The following is a 20,613-nucleotide window of genomic DNA, read 5'->3' on the forward strand; positions in this document are numbered from 1 at the left end:
GATGCTCAGGGCTCAGCAGAAGAATGAAATAGAAATTGTCTCATTAGTGTTGACCTTTTAGGATTTATTTCTTTGACCCTCACTTCCTACCCCCTTCCTGCTGGCAACTAGAATAATAGTAAAGGGGACATTGAATCAGGAAGCATTGCACTAGAGATATTCATGTTACAGTTGGGTCATTTTGCTTCTGGATACCAGCTCTTTACATATAGGAGAGGGGTTTTGGAGCTATCAGATGAAAATCACAAATGCTGACTGGGCTCAGGGAGATGATAGTAGAAGGAGGTTGGTCAAGTTTAAGGGAAATGTTTACGTTAGGTGACCAGAGGGTCTGGTGAACATGAGGATGGATGCCTGGCCCACATCAGAGCCGCAGTGCAGCCCCAGATGGTCGTTCCCACTCGAGAGTGGGGGCGCCCAGCGTGACTTCATTTCCCAGTGCTTGGGGTGAAAAATAAGCTATCTGTTTGGATAGGTTTTTGTGACTGCAGTCATTTTGATGATTTTAAATGTAAAATCTGTTAGTTTTTTTTTTTTTTTTTTTGTCTTGAGAGGACTGAAAAACAAACACTGTTTTAACACCATGTGGAACTGCCAGAACATGTCTAACAGGGCCAGTCAGTTCAGTCGCTCAGTCATGTCTGACTCTGCTGCCCCATGGATGCAGCACGCCAGGCTCCCTGTCCCTTACCATCTCCCGGAGCTTGCTCAGACTCACATCTTTCAGTCGGTGATGCCATCCAACCATCTCATCCTCTGTCGTCCCTTCTCCTCCTGCCTTCAATCGTTCCCAGCATCAGGGTCTTTTCAGATGAGGCAGCTCTCACATCAGGTGGCCAAAGTATTGGAGTTTCAGCTTCAGCATCAGTCCTTCCAATGAATATTCAGGACTGATCTCCTTTAGGGTGGACTGGTTGGATCTCCTTGCAGTCCATGGAACTCTCAAGAGTCTTCTCCAACACCACAGTTCAAAAGCATCATTTCTTCGGTGCTCAGCTTTCTTCATAGTCCAACTCTCACATCCATACATGACCACTGGAAAAACCATAGCCTTGACCAGATGGACTTTGTTGGCAAAGTAATGTCTCTGCTTTTTAATATGCTATCTAGGTTGGTCATAACTTTCCTTTCAAGGAGTAAGCGTCTTTTAATTTCATGGCTGCAGTCACCATCTGCAGTGATTTTGGAGCCCAGAAAAATAAAGTCTCCCACTGTTTCCCCATCTATTTGCCATGAAGTGATGGGACCAGATGCCATGATCTTAGTTTTCTAAATGTTGAACTTTAAGCCAACTTTTTGGTCTCCTCTTTCACTTCTATCATGTGGTGTTTAGGCAGCAGGTAACTCAAGTGGGCTTAATGAGGGGCACCAAGGAGCCTGGCAGGAAGTTCTGACTTAGGAGATAAGGGCTTAAACCCAGTGGAGAAGATCTCAACTTAATGTGGGTTGCATCAGAATGTGCTAGAAATTCTCCTTAATCTCGGGTAGGTTGCAGATAGAAAAAGCCAGACATATATAGTCTGAAACCTCCCAACCTACAAGAAACCAAATAGTGTTTGCAGTTGTAGTATATCATTTATTATAACACTGGTTTATAGCTTACACAAACGTAAAATTTCCTATAGCAAATATATTTTATAAATTTTGAGTTTATCATCAAGGTTATGTTTAAAAGATTACCTTCCTAGCAGGTTAGTCAAAACAGTGATAGTGTCCCAGGTGGATGTGTTGCTGAGCCCCTTACCGCTGTGAAGCTGCTAAGAAGCCGTGTGAGTCATGGTGCTTCGCCTGAGTCTTGGTCTCGTCTGGCCTGGCCAGTGTCCAGAAGTGTTTGTGTTCATGGAGCTCTTCTGGCGCTGAACCACAACTCTTACATAAACTTCTCTTCCTTTCTTGCTTAGGAGAACGTAAATAGCACAGTTCTCGAATGCCCAAAGTACTTACATTCATGACATTGTATTATTTGACAAGACTCTTCCTTAACATGCTTCTGAATCTGTATCTTTTTTTTTTTTATCCTAAGCTAGTTAAATGGTAAGGCTTATACTTTCAATTCCAAAGTGAGCCCTGTTTCCTCTGAAAGGTTGGGAGGGTGCTGAGGTAGCAGTCCCTGCATCATACAGGTCAGGAGAGCAGAGTGGGGCTGACTGTGACATTCACTTGGGGGCTTTTAACTTGACCTTTGCAGGGTCCTCTCCTTAGAATCTGATGTGGTAGGTTTTGGTTCAAGTCCAAGGATCTATGTTTTATAAAAGTTTCCCAAGCCATTCTGATATCTGGGCAATCTGGGGGAAACACTGAAGGTCTGGAGAACTGATTTGGGCTTGGAAGAGTACTAGCTATGCACATTATTACTCCTAAGGTATAGATTAGTTAGTATCCTACCATCTCACTGAAGTGTCCAAGGATGCCTCCAGGAGTGCAGAACAAAGCCAGAGCGGTTTTTCTGAGCATATCTTGACCTAGAAGGGATTTGATGCCTCTGGAATCTGATAGAACAGGTGTTTTCCTTTCTGTAAGAAGCTTTTATCTCTTATTACTCAAAAGCGATTTTGTCAGCAGTCCTGACCTAGATTATGAAGTCCTTTGATCTTTGAGTCCATTTAAAGCTTCTTGTTGAAAATGTTCCCTCTCTCTTCATGTTACCCTACAAGCTGCATTAAATTTCAATGTTGTTGAAGAATATTATTTTATATGCTTTATTTAATTTTTCCTTAAAAAAGAATGTGGAATGGATAAATTTTTAACTTAATATTTTTTACCTAATGTTTTTTGTCAGTATCTTAATATTGTAGTGTCCCTCTGTTGCCTTAATTTTTTTCTCTGCTCATAGTCTGCATTGTCAGGATATCTCCAGTTTGCTGCTGGCAGGATGCTCAGCGCTCTTTGCTAACACCCTCTGTCCAGTGCTGATCTGACATTCTGAATTTTAAGCTGTCTTCTGTAAATCTTGTCTTTGCACACAGATAAGTTGTCAAACCTTTTATTTGAGCCACCTATTAAAAAATATGCAAAATCAGAAGATATCAGTGAAATAGTCATTTCCAAAAATACGATACAAAATGGAAATATCCCGAAGTGGTGTTGGTGATCACAAGGCCTTTCTACATAAATTACGTTTTCTTCTCAGTGCTTTTCTGGGTCTGCTTTTACACCTTAGGCATTATTGGCTAAGATTCTACTTAGTCACTGATTTAATTAATTGTGTATGTCATCTGCCATATGTATATTCCCCAGTCCTGGTGGATTTACTTATTGTCTGAACATGCTGAAATGCTTATCTGTAACCACACACCATAGCAAAGACTAAAATATTTTAAAATTATACTGAATAATTGTATACCATGTAAATGTGTGACAACTATTCTGTAACAGATATAGTAGTTCCAGTGTTTGGAATAAAGTAAAGCGAAACATCTGGCAATGATTTTGCCAAATTTAAAGAAAACAGATGATCTACATATGCTACCTGTGTTCTTTTAAAGCCTTATTTATTTTTATTTTTTAAAAAAATCCTATCATTGGATAGAACATAGCTTTATATATTTTATATATAGAATATATATACAAAGAACCTTCATATAAAGTTCTATATATAGAACTTTTAAAACATAATTTTGGATTGGTACATAACTTCACAGTCTAGTCAAATGTATAAATGAAACCATGAGACTATGATAGATACAACCTGAGGGAAAAGAGACAACATTTGATGATGTACAGGATGTATGAGCATCCCAATCTGTCCACTTTAAGAGTTTTATGGTAGGTTGAGAAAGAATCTTCATATAAAGTAATTCCTTATCCTAAAATGTTTGTGGAAAATGTTCTCAAGACTTTTAGTTTTAAAGCAGTGGAGAGGAGATGTATTTCTAAACAGGAAAGTTACTGTTAAGTGGACACTGTTTTCTTCTATTGCTTAGAACTGAACTTGGTACCCTGCTGTGCTTTGCCTAAGGCTTATTTATAAAATACAGTGAAAGCAAAGTATTAATATATTTTTATATTTCTCTCTTGTCTGAACCATGTCTGCTGATTCAGTTAATACTGTGAGAGTTGCACATATCAAACCCTTATGCATTTTTGTTTTTTCTTGACAGGAAGAAGACCAGAAGGCAGTCAGTCACCCTTCCCTCCTTAGCCACATAACTTCTTCTTTCCTGAACCATCCTGTCTTTCCCATGACAGAAAAGGTCCCCGTGCCCACCCTTCAGCTGCTGGCTGAATTCTCTCCACTGATGTCACCTCTGCCCTGTGACATTCATCTGGTTAATCTGAGGACAATACAATCGAAGGTATATCCCCAAGTTTATCTATGAAAAGCTGATTTTTTGTATTATACTTGGTATAAGGGGATGGGAATAAGAAAACTGTGAATTTTACTCTGCTTCAGGGAATGATTAAGAGCACTTCACCTTTAGGCAACATCATTATACCTTTCGATTGACTGTTGCTGTATAGTTTAGAGAATGTCCTTAGACTTATTTTATTCTCATAAAACTCCTGTGTGGCGAGCAGATTGGGAAGAAACAGCTTCCATTTACAGATAAAGAAGCTGAAGCTGGCCTGCGGTCACATAACTAGTAGGTGGGAGAACAAGGGGAGCGAGGCCTGAAGATCAGCTCTACTGGTGTTTGCCATTTGTTTCTGCCTGTTAGCCAGTGTTTCTCAGGAGCTAGAGAAACAGAAAGCACAGTGTTTAATTATTTCTATACCAGAGGCTTTGTACATTTATATCTTTTCTCATAAAAATATAAAAAGTCCTAGTGAGTGAGTGAAGTCGCTCAGTCATGTCTGACTCTTTGCGACCCCATGGACTGTGTAGTCTGCCAGGCTCCTCCATCCATGGGATTTTCCAGGCAAGAGTACTGGAGTGGGTTGCCATTTCCTTCTCCAGGAGATCTTCCCGACCCAGGGTTTGAACCCCGGTCTCCTGCATTGTAGGCAGACACTTTACCGTCTGAGCCACCAGGGAAGTCTCTTAAAATACTCCTAAAACTTTGCATTGAGAAACCAGCTATGTAGGAGAGGTATAAAGATAGGTTAGAGGAAGTAACAAGGGAAGATTTTGTTAGGTACGGAATGTTAACTCAGATTGCTTGAGTTTACCTGTGTGCCTAATTTTAAAGTCAGATAGCATTTGAAAAAAGAAAAGATGAGAGGTTTGACATTTTTATGTTTTGTAGAGCTGTTTTGGTATTGTGGATTGACATACACTTAGCTGGAAATAGTAAGTGGTTATGGATTCTGTGGGAAATATAATAAATAACCTGAGTGTGAAAAAAAGCAAGTGTTCATGTTCAAAGACAGCATAAGAGGGAAAAATTGTTTAGCTTAAGAATAAAGAACTGAAGTGTATCAAATAAAGGAGGAATCGGCACATATAAATTTGGACGTTCAGTGCTTTAAGACTGGATGTCCACAGAAGGGAGCCTACGCCTGCGTGTGCGGGAGAGTACATATGACGAGTAATGACGAATGCAAGTGAATGTTGGAGGCCTGTGCGTGTACCTCTGTGTCACAGGTACACAGAAGATCACATGAGTGAACTTCAGGGTTTATTCTGTGCCTGCTATGTGCCGATTATCACTAAAGGCGCTAAGGGGTACAGCCAGGAACCAAACAGACAAGAGCCCCTGCCTTTTTGAAGCTTAGATTCTAGCAAGAGGAGAAAAATGAAGATCAAAAATAAGAGGACACACGTTAGATGGTAATAAGCATTGTTCTGAAAGGGGAAAAGGAGGGAAGAGCACCTTCAGGAGGTGGTTTGAATAGGGCGGTTGGAGAAGGCATTGCAGAAAAGGGGGTAATGGAGTGAAAATCTGAAGGAAGTCAGGGAATAGGAGACTTAGCGGACTTCTGGGGGTAGAGTCGTCCGTAAGAGTTATAAGCACACGGAAGGACTGAAGGCAGGAGATGCTGGTCAGAATGGAGGCCTGCACTTTTCTTTGCCTCCTCGCTGCGTGTCCCCCACTGAGAGCGGGATGTGCACCCAGTGGGCACGGTATAACCGTGTTGAACAAGTGCGTCCTGAGAGCGCTATCTAGGATTTTGCTGTGGTCTTTGCGGGTCTACTCTGACTCAGGGAAAGAACACCCTAGAGATGGGCAGCCTCCCTGCGGTGACCCGTCGACGATTCATGGGCTCGAGAGAAAGATAGGAGAGAGTGGAGACGCCAGCCTCTGGGCCCCCGACTGCCCGCTCTGGGCGGGAATGGCTTTTGGGCCCACAGCGGCCACTGTTCCTTAGCCTCACTTCTCAGGGACTCTTTCCTGTGATGGTTTTCTGGAAGCAGCACCAGCTGACTCTGTAGAGCGATGAGTGTAGGGATTTTCCCTCCAAGGTTTGCGCTTGTTTTCCAGATCACCTCTTTGTCGTGGTTACCTGTTTCTTTCATTTTTCCTGCTGTTGGCTGTCTTCCCTGTGATACAAATCTAATCACTTTTGTGGTTAAAAATTCCATAGCCAGGACTTCCCGTGTGGTCCAGTGGTTCAGACTCTGCACTCCCAGTTCAGACTGGGCCCGGCTTCAGTCCCTGGTCAGAGCACTAGATCCTGCATGCTGCACCTAAGAGCCGGAACGTAGCAACCAAGATCCCCCAGACCGCAGCCAAGACTCAGGCTGCAGCCAAGATCCCCCAGGCCGCAGCCAGGATCCCCCAGGCCGCAGCCAAGATCCCCCAAGGCCGCAGCCAAGAGTCAGGCTGCAGCCAAGATCCCCCAGACCACAGCCAAGACCCCCCAGGCCGCAGCCAAGACCTGTGCAGCCAAAATAAGCCCCGCTGCCTCCCAAGTGTGGCTTCCCTGGTGGCTCAGAGAGGAAGGAAGCTGCCTGCAGTGTGGGAGACCAGGTTTGAGCCCCGGGTTGGGAAGCTCCCCTGCGGAAGGGAATGGCTACCGTCTCCAGTATTCTGGCCTGGAGAGTCCCATGGACAGAGGAGCCTAGCGGGCTACGGTCCATGGGGTCGCAAAGAGTCAGACGCGACTGCGCAGCTAACCGTTACACTTTCCCCAGCTGGTTCAGACTGTGGACGCTCAGGCCCCTGCAGGCCGGCTCCCACTGGCTGTGGTCACGTGGCGTCCCATCGCCCCTCTCGCCTCTGGGCAGACGGACCGCCTGCACCCCAGCTGCATGCCCGCGGACCCCACTGCCGTGTCTGAAATGGGCCTGGTGGCAGGTGCGCCTGCTTCATGGCTGGCATGAGAAGCGGGTGAGATGATGCTGCGAGAACTTTTGGAAACAGAAGCTCTCTGTAGACATACATTGTTGTCCCGATGATGCTTAGAGTACATGCCAGCCCAGGTGCAGACCGGGGTTTCAGCAGAGGAAATAGAAAGCGACTGAACAGTCTGACCAGGGAGAAGAAAGACTGAAATGCCAGAGGCATAAGTTAACGCCTAACCACGTGATCAGGACTAAATATTTGGGGCTGTTTTGCGTTAGATATCAGTTGGTTCCAATTTCTCTATTAGTCTGACTCTTAGCACTTATCTCTAACAGTTTAAAAACTTGCCAGGACTCTGAAGGGATTCTTTAACAAATTGCTTCCATCCCCTAATCTCTGATAATGGGAAAGTAATCATTGAAGGACGCTGATGTACATATTCATTCAAAGAAAACTTAGTACCTAAAAGGTATCCAGAGTAATTCAGTGGTTATAACTAGAAGAAAGATGGAAGTAACTCAGCCCAGAAGCCAGAGCTGGACGTCCTGGACTGTGTTCTTGTTCGGGTCTGTTGACATCTCCCAGCCTGCAGTAATGTGCTCTTTGCTTAGGGACTGCAGTGGATGTTTCCCACTGAAATTATGTCCAGAGAGATTGGCCTCCGGAGGTCTGCCTTGGCCCATCACCTCACACTATTCCCATGAGAAAAGTGTCTGCAGACCTCCGTAACATTAAAGGGGCGCATTGCCCTTGCTGCCTGACCCCTCCTCCCGCAGCATGATTGGGGGCCCTCTGCCAGCCTGCGCTGCAGCCCTGGGCTCCCTGCTCTTGGTGGAGTGGCTCCCTGCTCTTGGTGGAGGAAGGCGCTGTGTGCTCAAGACTCAGAGAGCATGTGGGACCTGGAGGGTCTGCTAACCCCCTGAGGTGGTTCAGCTTTTCCAGCTAAAGTCCTCAAACTCACTGTGCCCAGGTGATACTGGTGAGATTATAGAAAAGACTTCCACAGGTGTCTTCGTCTCTGAGATTCTGATTCTGTAGATTTGGGGTGCAGAGCTTAGGAACTAGTAACTTTTAAAAACTCTTCCTAGTGATTCTAGAAATTCCTATTATCTGCGTTACTGAATTGGGAAAGTAAGGGTTAGATTAAATACTTAAAATTAAATTACCTACCAGTGAATGGCAGAATCAGGAGCCACATCCAGTTCTTCTGAACCTAGCTGCTGAATGTGATCTCAGGGGATCACATGAAGATTTCAAGATTTACTAAATCTGTTTGCAAAGTCCAGCTTTCCAGAAAAACAAGCAAAAAAAACAGCAACAAAAAAGGTCCAGTTTTCAAAAATTATTCTATATTGCTAGAGGAGCTTGTTTTTACATAGACATATCTTGCTTTTCAGGTTTATAGTTTTGTTTTTGTTTTTTTTTTGGAAAAAATCAGCTATGTCATATATTTGTAGTCAGATGGAGAGGAGAACAAACATCTCTTAAAACCCTGCCTCACAGCTGCATGGCCCAGCGTGCTCCAGCCACTGTTAAGGAATTTAATTGTTAGCCTTCTCTTCCCGTGTGCCTGGTGTCCAAGTCTTCTCTTCATCACTTTCTTTTCTTGCACTGTCAGCAGCCTGAGTTATAAAAAGAAGCTTCTATAACGGGTTGAAAAGTAGGGAATAAGAGTACTAGTCAAGTGCGCATCCTCAGGAAAGGGCAGTGACTCAGGAGGAGCGCCTTGGGAGAGAGGATGCTGGGAGAATCTCACGGGAGGATGAGTCGCGGATCAAGCTAGAATGAGAGGTTCCATCTGGAGCGCTGACTTTCCGGGGATGGGGAGGAACTTGATTAAGCTGCTTAGCTCAGCCTCATGGAGTCATTCTGCCTTGATGTTTTGAACAGTGATATCTACTTCCACTCTTTTTTGCAGATTGTTTTCCTTGCTTTTATATTCAAATACGTTTTTATTGTATTTATCCATAGATGTGAAGTGCAGTGTTGGTCCCTCAGCCGCGTCTGACTCCTTGTGGCCCAGTGGACTGTGGGCCCCCAGGCTCCCCGTCCGTGGAGTTCTCCAGATGGGGATCCCGGTGTGCGTGGCCATTTCACCATCCGAGCCCCTGGGGAGCCCTCATTCCTAGACATCTGTCTGTATATCTCTCCTCTCTCTCTGTACGTGTTACGTGCAACTCTTTTTTCTATATGGGGTTTATTTTGGTTTGTGCTTGAGTGTTTCTTACAGAGAGTTAACCAGTCATTTCAACGTCAGCACCACTTACTGAATAAAGTCTTCTCTCTCAACTTGTTTTCACCACCGCCTCCTTTTCTTGTAAGAGGCAGTTTAAGGTTTAGAATTTATTTTGCCTTTCTTAAAAGAATTGATTGGTGCTTTATTGATCTCCCTAGTTTCTGGAAAGGTGAAAATTGTAGGGAAAAAATGTTCTTTGTTACGCATATCTGAGGACAGCCGTTCACCTTCCCCTTTCTTTCTGTCATGCTACCTTGTTGATTAAAACAGGATAACTGTTATTGACATTTTAACAAGTGCCCTGGAAAATGAATTTCTACTGGTTATTTCCTGTGTTAGGACTTATAACACAGTGTGAGATTTTCTAGCCTTCCTACCTGCCAGAATGCACTGAAATATGAGAGGTGTTCGATATCGTCACAGAATCTGAGCGGCGGGGAGCCTCTCCCCCCGGTGCTCAGCCGCGGCGTCAGCCGGGAAGCGCGGGGGTCGCGCTCTCCTTGGGGCGCCCGGCACCGTGGCGGCCCTCTGGCTCAGGGACGGCGTGTGCACCGGCACTGTTGCCGGCTGGCCGCAGTTACGGGCGGTGAGCCTCACAGGAGCGGCCCAGCTCTCACACTGCAGAGCTAGCCACCTGGGGAAGGCAGCAGCTGCCTGCTCCTTTGCTGAGAAGAGCCTGTCGTATGTGGGGTGGTTTTCAGGGTGGCCTTAAATCTTTTAGAATGGGGGGAGTGGGTGGCTGGGCAGGTTGTAGGTGGATAGAAGTAATCATTTCTAAACCTTTCTTTCTGAATCTGTTTCAGTAAATCTTGATTTTAGCTCTGTTGGAACCACTGATTAAATACTCCCATTTTACCCAGCCTGAGATCAGAAGCTGGAAAGTCTCCTTGCGTGATCTCCTTAGTTGATAACCTTCTGTTATATTAAGTCAAAAGCGGTCCTCCTCCCGCTCAGGCCTGTGTCTGCGCGCCAGTCCGCAGCAGCAGAGGCGGGGGAAGGCAGCGCGGCGTGGGGGCCGGGCCGCTGGGTCCAGGGCACTCCGTCCGCTCGCTGCCCGGCTGGCTCAGAGCGGGCCCTGGATCCTCCGCAGGCCAGGGTCCTCACCAGCGACCGGGCGGAGGTGAGGGTGTCACCGAGAGAGGCCCTGTCAGGCTCCGGTGAGGTGAGCCTTGTCAAGCATGTAGAATAGCATCCGGCACGTAGTAAGCACGGAGTTTTAACAAGGTCTCAGCTGAGATCACTCAGCCATCAGCAGTTTGACTGTTACTGATTATGAAGTAAAAACTTTGGCACTTTCTTTTTAATTGGAGAACGTTGAAGCTTATTGCCACAGGAAGTGCTGGTGTGTCTGTGATGCGTATTCCTCGGTGGCTCACTGCTGATTTCTCAGGTCGCTCCGGTGTCACGCACTAAAGCCGCCTCCGGCCCAGGCGGTGCCCTGGGTGTGTCCTCTGGCTTGCCTTGGCTCTCCCGGCAGCGCGGGGAGCGAGGCCGTGCAGCGCCCCGCTGTGTGGGGAGGAGGCGGGCTGGCCTGGGGCCGGGGAGACCTCCCCGTCTCGCAGCCGGGAGGTGGCGATGCTTGGAGGCGCACCCAGGAGCCTGACTGCAGGCCCCTGCTCACTGCCGCATGCGGCCTTCTGCCTGGGACGTGCAGTCTTGGGAAGCACCCTGCTTGCTTTTTCCTTGCCTGCTCAGTAATAGAGGAATACTCACAGAAGGATGCACCGACCGTTGGTGAGGAGAGAGGATGAAAAGCAAAGTGGCGTTACTGTGGTAGCTGCTGAGTACGAGGGGAGTGTGTTGCGGTCAGCGTCTGGGCCCGTGAGTACAGCGGCGCGTCTTTACGCCGCCTGCCCTGCTCCAGAGGGGCCGGAAGGGGGTGGCTTCATCCCTGCAGAGCACCCCGCACTGCCCGGCACACAGCGCGCTCAGCAAGTGTCGGCTGCAGCCACGTTCCCCTCACCACTGGAGGGGCTCTTCCCGAGTCTCACCTGGCTCCCTGAGTTTCAGGGGTGAGTGACAGCCTCAGTCCTTGGCTGGTTCCTGCTGGAACCAAACCGAGCCTCCAGGCTAGCCTCCTCTGAGCCTGACGATGTCGCTTGTAGCCAGGTCTTCTTGCCCAGCCTTCCCCCACTCACTGGAGCTTTATGAGCCCTGCTTAGTCTAGAAACTCGGTGCTGGTTTTTCCTCAGAGATAAATGCTACAGTGAATTTTCCTGGTACAGCTTGGGAACATCCACACAGTGATTCAGCCTCAACGGTGATCTGTTCTAGAAAGACAGTTTGACACTCACCCAGCACAGCGATGATGCAGTTTCAAATTTATAAGTTTTCTTCCCCATGCCCCCCCACTTTTTAGAGGTCTGGATTTTATTAATATGTTAATGAATATAAAAAGAGGTCTTTCAAAATTTGTTTATTCTCCTAGAGCGTATGCGGTGACTACTTGAGGGTAACTGAATTTCCTGCATACATATTCAAGTTAAAATCACAGTTTCCCTACTTTGAAAAACAGTTTTCTTGGAAATAAAATGTCTAGACAGTCTTTGAAACTGAAAAACTGCTGCTTTGCCTCAGGTATTTTTGCTTGAAAACTGATACTTTCATGAATATTTGATTTTTAAAAACTTACACAAAATGAATGCCATTTTATTAGTCTTTTAGTCCTTGTGAAAATGATGCAATTTTAGTTTTTAGAGAAAGTAAAACTTTTTTCCCATAAGTGAAAATTAATTTTTATGACTTTAATCTCCACTTTTGTACTGTTTGTTTAAATAAATCTCTTGTCTAATTCAATGGCAGAATCCTGAAAGTGTCTCCCTTCCCACTTTTTTTTGTCATCATCAGTCTGCGAAAGACCTTACACAGTCGTTATTCCGAGAACAAATATTTTCCAGGAATTTTCACAGTGCCTGCTTATCAGTGTTTTTTTTAAGGGTGGTCTAGTGAGTTAAAATGGCCAGATGCCAAGGATAACAGTGAGGAGTGCTTTTGGAGTTTAATTAAGAGGCCACCTAATTTGTGAATTTGAATCAGAACTCTTAGGACTTTGAGGTATAGTTGTGGACATATAATTTAGGACTATCCTGACTCCTTAATTACAAAGCTATGATGCCAATAAAATAAATTTGTGAATAAGAAGTTAAAAGAGAATATTGTTTAACTTGTAACTGTTATGAAAATAACTACTGTTTATTTGATGGATGATGTTGATATAAATAATAATAATCATATACTAAGGTCTTTCTCTGCTCCAGACCCTGGGCTAAGTCCTTATTATGTTGCCCCTTTTTATCTCTTTTTTTATGGTAAAGGAAAAACAGTTTTGCTGAAATCAGCAGCTAGTAAATTGCAGAAGTAGGCTACAGATCTTAGGCTGTCTGACTCCCAACGCAGATTGTGAACCTCTTTATTTCTATAATTTCTGCACTAGCACAGTCTGTCCTACAAGCTGGGCTGCCTTATACAGTATTTTTAGTGGGTTAACTCACAGCATGACTCTATGAGGAGATAAGACATGCATTAGCTCCATTTTACAGACGAGGAGACTGGTACTCAGGAAGAATAAAAGAGTGCTCCAGGGTTTCAAAATTGGCATAACTGTTATCCTTCTGTACATACTAAATACAAGGTTTTTTTAACGTGCTATTTAGAGACTGTAAAATTGTTTGGGATTTCATTAGGAATCTTTATTACTTCAACTTGCTATGTGTATTGTGTGGTCCTGTGATGATTCAGAATCCCTAAGTGACTTTTTTCTCTTTCTTCAAAAAAATTTTTTAGCAGTACCACTGCAAAATACCAGTGTAAAATGTCATAAAACAGGTTATTCCAGCCAAGAATCTGAGGTGAGGACAGATTTAAGTTGTTCAGTCACATTAAAAGCAAATCAGTGTTGGGAATGCTGGCAGCTATTCAGAAGAGATGTCTCTGTAGCACATTAAAAAAAGTCTATGCCCTAGTAAGGCTGGCCAAGGCTTCCCTTGTGGCTCAAGCAGTAAGGAGCCCACCTGCCATGCGGGAGACCTGGGTTCGGTTCCTCGGTTGGGAAGATCCCGTGTAGTCTGTGGGATCACAAAGAGTCAGACACGACTGAGCCACTTTCACTTTCAAGGTTGATCAAGAACCTCGGCATATTCATATCTGTGGTCACATAAGAAAGAAAGAGTAAATGTGTCTATACAGTAAGTGTGCATTGCTTAACTTTTCCAAAGATTTTATTAATACATTTTATCATAAACATTTCCTGGTTTAGAAAACGTAAGATTTATTAAATACTTATAATTTTAAATGTTCAAGGACTTAAAGCTTTCAAGGCATTGTTACTTGAATTGGGGGCAAGAAATTTTACTGCAGGGAAGTGTATACTGATCACTGTGGCTGGCTTGTCGTTTTTAGTGTTTTCCTTTTTGCCTGCATAGGAAGAATAGCTTCTGTAATGTGAATTTAAATGATACATCAAACTAATAAATGTGGCTGGCTTAGCAAGTGATAAGCATAACTAATTCAATTTAAATGTCTCATATAAAAATCATGAACCAATGCATTAAAGATTAAAAATGTTAATGCAATTAACAAAAATTAGTATTCAGTGAAGAAGCATATTTCAGTTTTAAGATGGATGATACATCATTCACTGACCAGATAAGGACCAAATTCAGGTATACTTTATTCAGCTGATGGATTTATTAAAAGTAAATTAAAATGAGATGCTTTATTTGAAGAAACTTTGACAAACCGGTTTATAACATGTGGACAAAAGACAGCCCATGTCCTTAGGAACCGTGGAGGGAACCGAGGCTTGAGTGACTTGCCAGGGAGTCTCAGAACGTCACCTGAGCGCCTGGGAAAGGCGGTGTCGCCGAGGCGTGGGCAGGCTCAGCACCCAGCCTGAATGGGAGTGGGGGGGCTGGAAGTCACTGAGATACAGGAGCCTTTGTGGCTGGGGCCGGGGCATCGCGGCTGTGCAGGGGGGTCGGAATGCGCTCAGCGTCCCCGTGGCGTCCCGCTGTCTGCCCGTTCACAGGTGGACGGCCAGCACTCCAGCGAGGCCGCCTTGATCCTGCACAGGAAGGGGTTCGACTGCCGCTTCTCCGGCAGAGGCGCCGGCCTGCAGTGTTCCACGACGCGGGGAAAGGTGAGCCGAAAGCTTGTGTCCTGCTGACTTAGCGCCGTGAAACCCTTCCTTTCTGCAGGCAGTCCTGACACGGAGATGTTTCCTTGCCTTTCCGCGGACCCCTTCGCCTCAGCTTCAAGTTCGTTCACGTTTTCCCTTCTTAAGGCAGCCCCGTCCCAGTGTTCACTCTTTTCTCCTTGTCAGTATCAGGCTGCCCCGGCAGACAGGCGCATGTCTGAAGACAGCGCCTCACCGATTCTTAGGCCTTCCGTTTGCAGCCCGCAAAGCGGCTTCTTCCCTCCCGCGCTCGCCCCACCTCTCTCAGAGGGCTCAGGTTTGATCCAGTTCAGTGATGGCAAACCCAGGCCCTGCGGGAGCCAAGCACCTGCGCGGGGGCTTCCCTGTGGCTCAGACAGTAAGGAATCCGCTGCAGAGCAGGAGGCCGGCTTCGATCCCTGGGTGGGAAGGTCCCCTGGAGGAGGAAGTGGCAGCCCCCTCCGGTGCTCTTGCCTGGAGAAGCCCACGGACAGGGGAGCCTGGCGGGCTGCTGTCTGTGGGGCCGCAGAGTCGGACACGACTGCGCGGCTCACACACACAGCCTGGGTGCAGGCTTGCAGTAGGGCCGGCGGGTCCTCGGGCTGACCGCCGGCTGCCCCTCTGGCTCCCCTCCAGCTGGCCTTGCCGCTGGTCCCCGTCAGCCTCTCTCGGAGGGAAGGGCGCCTCCGGCTGCAGCACGCCGGCGGCCGCACACCAAGCCAGCTAGCCGGCCCACTCTCCAGGGCCTCGCAGGCCTGGTGTGGGACGGGCTCGGGGGCGCCGTTCTGTCCTGCAGTTGCACGTGCGTAGCGCAGGCCCCACGAAGGGGAGGACGGCGCTGCTCGGGCCGCCCGGCCCTGGTGCCCAGAGGGGCGGTGTGGCTCTGCTGCTGGCCCCCCTGTTCCTACTCTCTCCCTTCTCAGGGGTGACCTGAGACACTTGGGTGGGAACGCGGGTACTCAGACACTAAGGCACTGAGTCCTAAGGGGGCTGTACGGTCCAGAGAGACACACTAGAAGAACCTGCACGAGCGAGCCTAGTACTTTCCAAACGACCTTCCCACCCTGTAAGCGACTCACTTGTGTGAGGGCCTTCCTGGGGGCCCGGGGCCTGTCCCCCAGCTTTCTGGCTCAGGGAGGATGGTGGAGAAGCCCCGCTGCTGGGGTGAGTACTGACTGAACGAGGGTGCCGATGTGTTTAAAGCTCTTGGACTGTGGAGTCCTTTCTTTCGTTGAGAAAGGCCCTTGCACACGATACGCTGTGAAGCAGCTGGAAAGGGACCCAGAAGGCAGCGTTCTGTTCCTGGGCTCCAGTCTCCCTTCAGAGTTAGTCTCCATGCTCAAGTGTGTGGAGGAGGGCTAATCTCCCCCTTCCTCTGCTTTTGCGCTAAAAGAGAACTTCAAGCATACTTTTCACGTTTTCTCACACTGAATATGTAGATGCACTGCTTATCTTTCTTCAAAGTTATTCTAAACATGTAATTTTTTTATCATTTACCTTTTAGATATTGGTCCAGAAACTTTTTAGCAAGTTCACTGTTGTAAGTATCATACCTTCGTCATTATCCTTGATGCATTCTCCTCTAGACGCCCGAAATATAAGTGAAATCAACTTGAGTCCCATGGAAATCAGCACATTCCGAATCCACTTGAGGTGAACCTGGCTTTCAGCTTTGGATTGGGAAGCATTGGCTTTGATATACTTCTTGGTTTTAGTGCAATAGAGAAGCACATTGTTTTAGCTTCTGGCTACTGTGAGGACATGAATTCTGTGATTCTTTTTCTTAAACCAGTACAGTAGGAGAGAAGAAAAGCCATGCTAGAAACTAGTTTTTTTTTTTTTTTTAAGTTCCTTCCATGAACTACTATCATCAGTATGAATTGATGCAACAAACAAAGAAATGTCTAAAGACAACCTCTCAACAGATTGTATCTCAGGTTAAATGTTAACTAATTATATCTGTGTTGGGGGTTGTGAAGAGATTGTTCTAAGTATTCATGTTGCTGACCCTTTGTTAGTTTTACAAAAATACCCATTTTTACCAAAATGGAATAAAAAGCTGGTGGGTAATAGCTAATGGCCAAAATGGTTGCAATCATTCATACATGTTAGAAGATCTTTATGTGTTGAAATATATGGAAAAGTGCAATCCATCAATCCTGATAATATATATCGTTGCTTTTACATGTTTTTCTACCACTTGACCCCTCCCTTCCTACCCTTTGTAAGTATTTCCAGAAATACCAGATTTTGAATCATTCAGTAGTAGACAAAGAGGCATATTTTCATTACTTGACAATGTGGGATAGGTGCAATTTATTCCATGTCACTAAACTAGGAGAAGCAATTCTATAGGTACCACGACCTCTTTCAGGTACCCACAGGTGTCTTTTTACACAGCTCATTTGAATACAGATGTTCTGAGAGGGGTTTTCTATTTTAAAATTACCATATCAGAATAAATGTGCCTTATTTTTTTATAAGTCTTGTTAAATCTGTTGGTGTCCATATAACTGTTGGGGGAGGTGGGGGTGGCTGGGGGAGGGGCGAGTACTTTCTATGACATGTAAATTGTATAATTTTTGCCTGACAATGCTGGCCACGTTCTGATCTGTTTCATTAAATTTGTGGTGATGTTACTCTAAACATTTTGACTATCTGAATGTACTGAGATGTCAGAAAACAAAACAAGGAAGAAAAATATTGTTAATTAAAATATGCTGCTGCCAAGGAGACTGCAACTTGAAGCAAGGATTTTGTAACAAGCAGAATCCACATACTGTTTTCATTTCACAAGAGTTCACCATTTTGAAGAGAGAATGCTTTAAAATAGACCGTTTTGAAACCCACTTATATGTAACTCATCATAATTTATCATATTAAAGAATATGTTTGTTCAGTGAATTTCAAACTTTTGTATATGCTAACCTCAAAATGAAGTTCTAAACCTATGTGCCATTACAATACTTTTGATAAAATTTACTTGGGATCATTGTTAACTTGACATTAAAATAAAACCAACATTTAGAGCATTCCGTTTCAGCATAGAAAGGATTCTTGACTAGGTGCACTGCTGAAAATTCTCTGTTAACTAATACGTTTAGTGTTATCTGACATAACTTCCATTTTACCTCCTGCCATTCCAACATCTTCATATAGAAATAAAACATCATTTCTGTTTTATCATGTAGCCTGGTTATCATCTGTATTTTCAGTCAAGATGCAGCTCCTTAGATTACTGTTCCATTAAGTTCATAAACTTCTTTCGCCTTTAATTACCAAGGAAATAATACTAGTGTTGATGAAGACATTACAGGAGAGTAATTTCTTGCAATAAGCATGTACTGTAAGTGTCCTTCCTCATTTTGGGGGGATAAACAACTAAAACAAAAAGCAAACTTACTTTCTGTGAGCATCTGCAGACGTCAGGATTGCCAGACGCAAACCCCAGGAATAAGATCAGCATTTTCATTGCGTCTTAAGTCTAAAACCTTCTAAAGGAGGTCACTGTGTTCTGTGGTTCAGTCTCTGACCAATTGAAACAAAAGGTCTGGATGCAATAGCAGCGGTCTCCTGCTGCTTGTCTGCGATGGAGCGGTCCTGTGTTCCATCGGGGTCTTACTCTGTGTGTGTTGTCACCAGCTGCTAGCAGGTAAAGCAGAAATTCTCTTTCACCAGCAAGTTTCTGCTTTTTATTTCTAGAATAAATCATCAGGGAAGTGAAGAGAGGATGCTTTTGCTTTGGGTTGTGGTCAAGAACTGATTAAATAATTTAGTGTCCCTGGCACACACTAAAAATTGTGCACTTCAGTTGTGATCTCAGTGGCATATTTGTTTGCTTAGGTTTTATTACATTCATTATTGCAGATGTTCAGTTGACCAAGTAGTTCATTACTTTCTCTCTCTTTTTTTTTTTTTTTTTTTGAAAATTTAATTTGGGGTTATAACTGCAGTGTTTGAGAACTCAGCATCCTTGTTTTCTGCAAATACCGATTAAAACAAAATGCTGTAAAACGTGTTGTAAAACATTGTAATTACCTTCCCATGTCTTTGTTGTATTTGTGCTGCAACGTTTTCACATTCCTTTGTCTGGAAGAAAATTTTTGCTTTCATTTTGATTATGTTGCTTTCCTTGAAATCAATAGGTTTTGATATTTTCTCTTGGAAGATTTTATATCTTTTTGGGAATATGTAATATAAGATATCTAATAAAAGATAAATCTTACCATGTGCGTAGTCCTCTAGAGTAGTTCTTAAATCTTATTTTGTAAACAAGATATATTAAATGTTTTGGTGGGTTGAGTAGAGGAGGGGCTTGTTTTGTCTTCTGTCATGAGTGAATTGCTCCTTCTTCAGTCCATTTCTGTTGGGTTGGCCAAAAAGTTTATTCAGTGTTTTCCTCTAAGATGGATGGTTCTAGTAGCACTTTATCTAGTTGTCTTTATCTTCAAAACAATTTTGTTACACTGTGTTGTGACTACTGTCATATCAACATGTATTTTAAAAAAAATCAGTTAGTGAATTGATGTGTAGCCATTTTAGTAATGCAGATGGAAGAAAAAGTAACATTTTTGGCATATTATGCTTTATTCAAGAAAGGTAAAAATGCAACTGAAACACACAAAATATCTATGCAGTGAATGAAGAAGGTGTTGTGACTGAGCTAACTTTTCAAAAGTGGTTTGCGAAGTTTCATGCTGGATATTTCTTGCTGGACAATATTCCACAGTCATGTACACCAGTTGAAGTTGACGGCAATCAAATGGAGACGTTGAGAACAATCAGCGTATACGACAGGGAGATAGCTGCCGCACTCAAAATACCCAAATCAAGCACTGAAAACCACGCGTGCCGGCTCGGTTATGTTAATCCCTGTGATGTGTGAGTTCCACGTAAGTTAAGGAAAAAACCTTCTTGACCATATTTTCATGTGCAGTTCTCTAATGAAAGGTAATAACAATGTTCTGTTTTTTAAAAGAAATCATATTGGGTGATGAAAAATGGATCCTGTACAGCGATGTGGAAGGGAAGAGATTGTGAGGCAAGCAAAATGAACCACCACCAGTCACACCAAAGGCAAGTCTTCATCCAAAGAAGGTGACATTTTCTCTATGGTGGGATTGGAAGGGAGTCCTCTATGAGCTCTTGCTGGAAAATGATTAATTCCAACAAGTACCGCACCCAGTTAGATCAACTGAAAGCAGCGCTCAAGGAAGAGCATCCAGGATTAGTCAACAGAAAACGCATCATCTCCCCCAGGATTACACAAGGCCACGTGTTACTTTGATGACCAGGCAAAAACTGTTACAGCTTGACTGGGAAGTTCTGATTCATCCAGGTGTTTCTCCAGACCTTTGGATTTCCATTTATTTTCATCTTTACAGAATTCTCTTAATGGAAAAAAATTTTCAGTTCCCTGGAAGACTATAAACACACTTGAAACAGTTCTTTGCTCAAAAAGATAAAAAGTTTTGGGAAGATGAGATTATGAAGTTGCCTGGAAAATGGCAGAACGTAGTAGGAAAAAAACCGGTGAATACATTGTTCAATAAAGTTCTTGGTGAAAACGAAAAATGTGTCTTTTATTTGTACTTTCAAGCCGAAGGAACTTTTTGGCCAACCCAATAGCAGGCAATTGGCAGGCAGGGGTGGTAGTGAGTTTCACGTCTGGGTTTGGATCAGCTTTGAGGTTGGGGTTCAGGAGCCTTTCCAGGAACACTGTGCCTGTGGGACCCTCTGAGCCAGTAAGGAGGGGGGAGGTCGTGGTCACATCCATATATTCCAGGATAAAAAGAGAGTATGCCAAGATGTGAACCAGGTCTGTGAACGGATGCGGAAGGTAAGGAGTGCTGGAAGGGTGGGAGTCTGAAGACACCCTCCAGGCTGCCAGCCCAGGCCAGCACGCAGCTTAGTGGCTTTAGGGGAATTTCCTCAAAGCCAGGAGGTAGGGGAGTGAGAGGGATACATATTCACATATGTGTTAGCCAGACAAAGAATACACACTAACTAGGAAGTTTATACTTTTTTGGGGTGACTTACAAAGTGGAGAGACTAGTCGG

The 20,613-nt window shown here is 44.6% G+C and overlaps 1 protein-coding gene across 1 annotated transcript in view; it reads left to right on the top strand.

Annotated features, from left to right (window-relative positions):
• The window catches only part of MAN2A1 (mannosidase alpha class 2A member 1), a 191,308-nt gene extending 172,529 nt beyond the window's left edge, over positions 1-18,779 (top strand). The window contains exons 20-22 of the mRNA XM_065923691.1: positions 4,101-4,295; positions 14,429-14,539; positions 16,059-18,779. Of these exons, the coding sequence (XP_065779763.1) occupies positions 4,101-4,295; positions 14,429-14,539; positions 16,059-16,211 (459 nt within the window). The 3' untranslated portion in view covers positions 16,212-18,779. The remainder of the gene's footprint in view (positions 1-4,100; positions 4,296-14,428; positions 14,540-16,058) is intronic.
• The last annotated feature ends 1,834 nt before the right edge of the window (positions 18,780-20,613 follow it).

The sequence above is a fragment of the Muntiacus reevesi genome, chromosome 1 (genome assembly GCF_963930625.1).
Source record: "Muntiacus reevesi chromosome 1, mMunRee1.1, whole genome shotgun sequence".
In the NCBI taxonomy this organism is placed as follows: domain Eukaryota; kingdom Metazoa; phylum Chordata; class Mammalia; order Artiodactyla; family Cervidae; genus Muntiacus; species Muntiacus reevesi.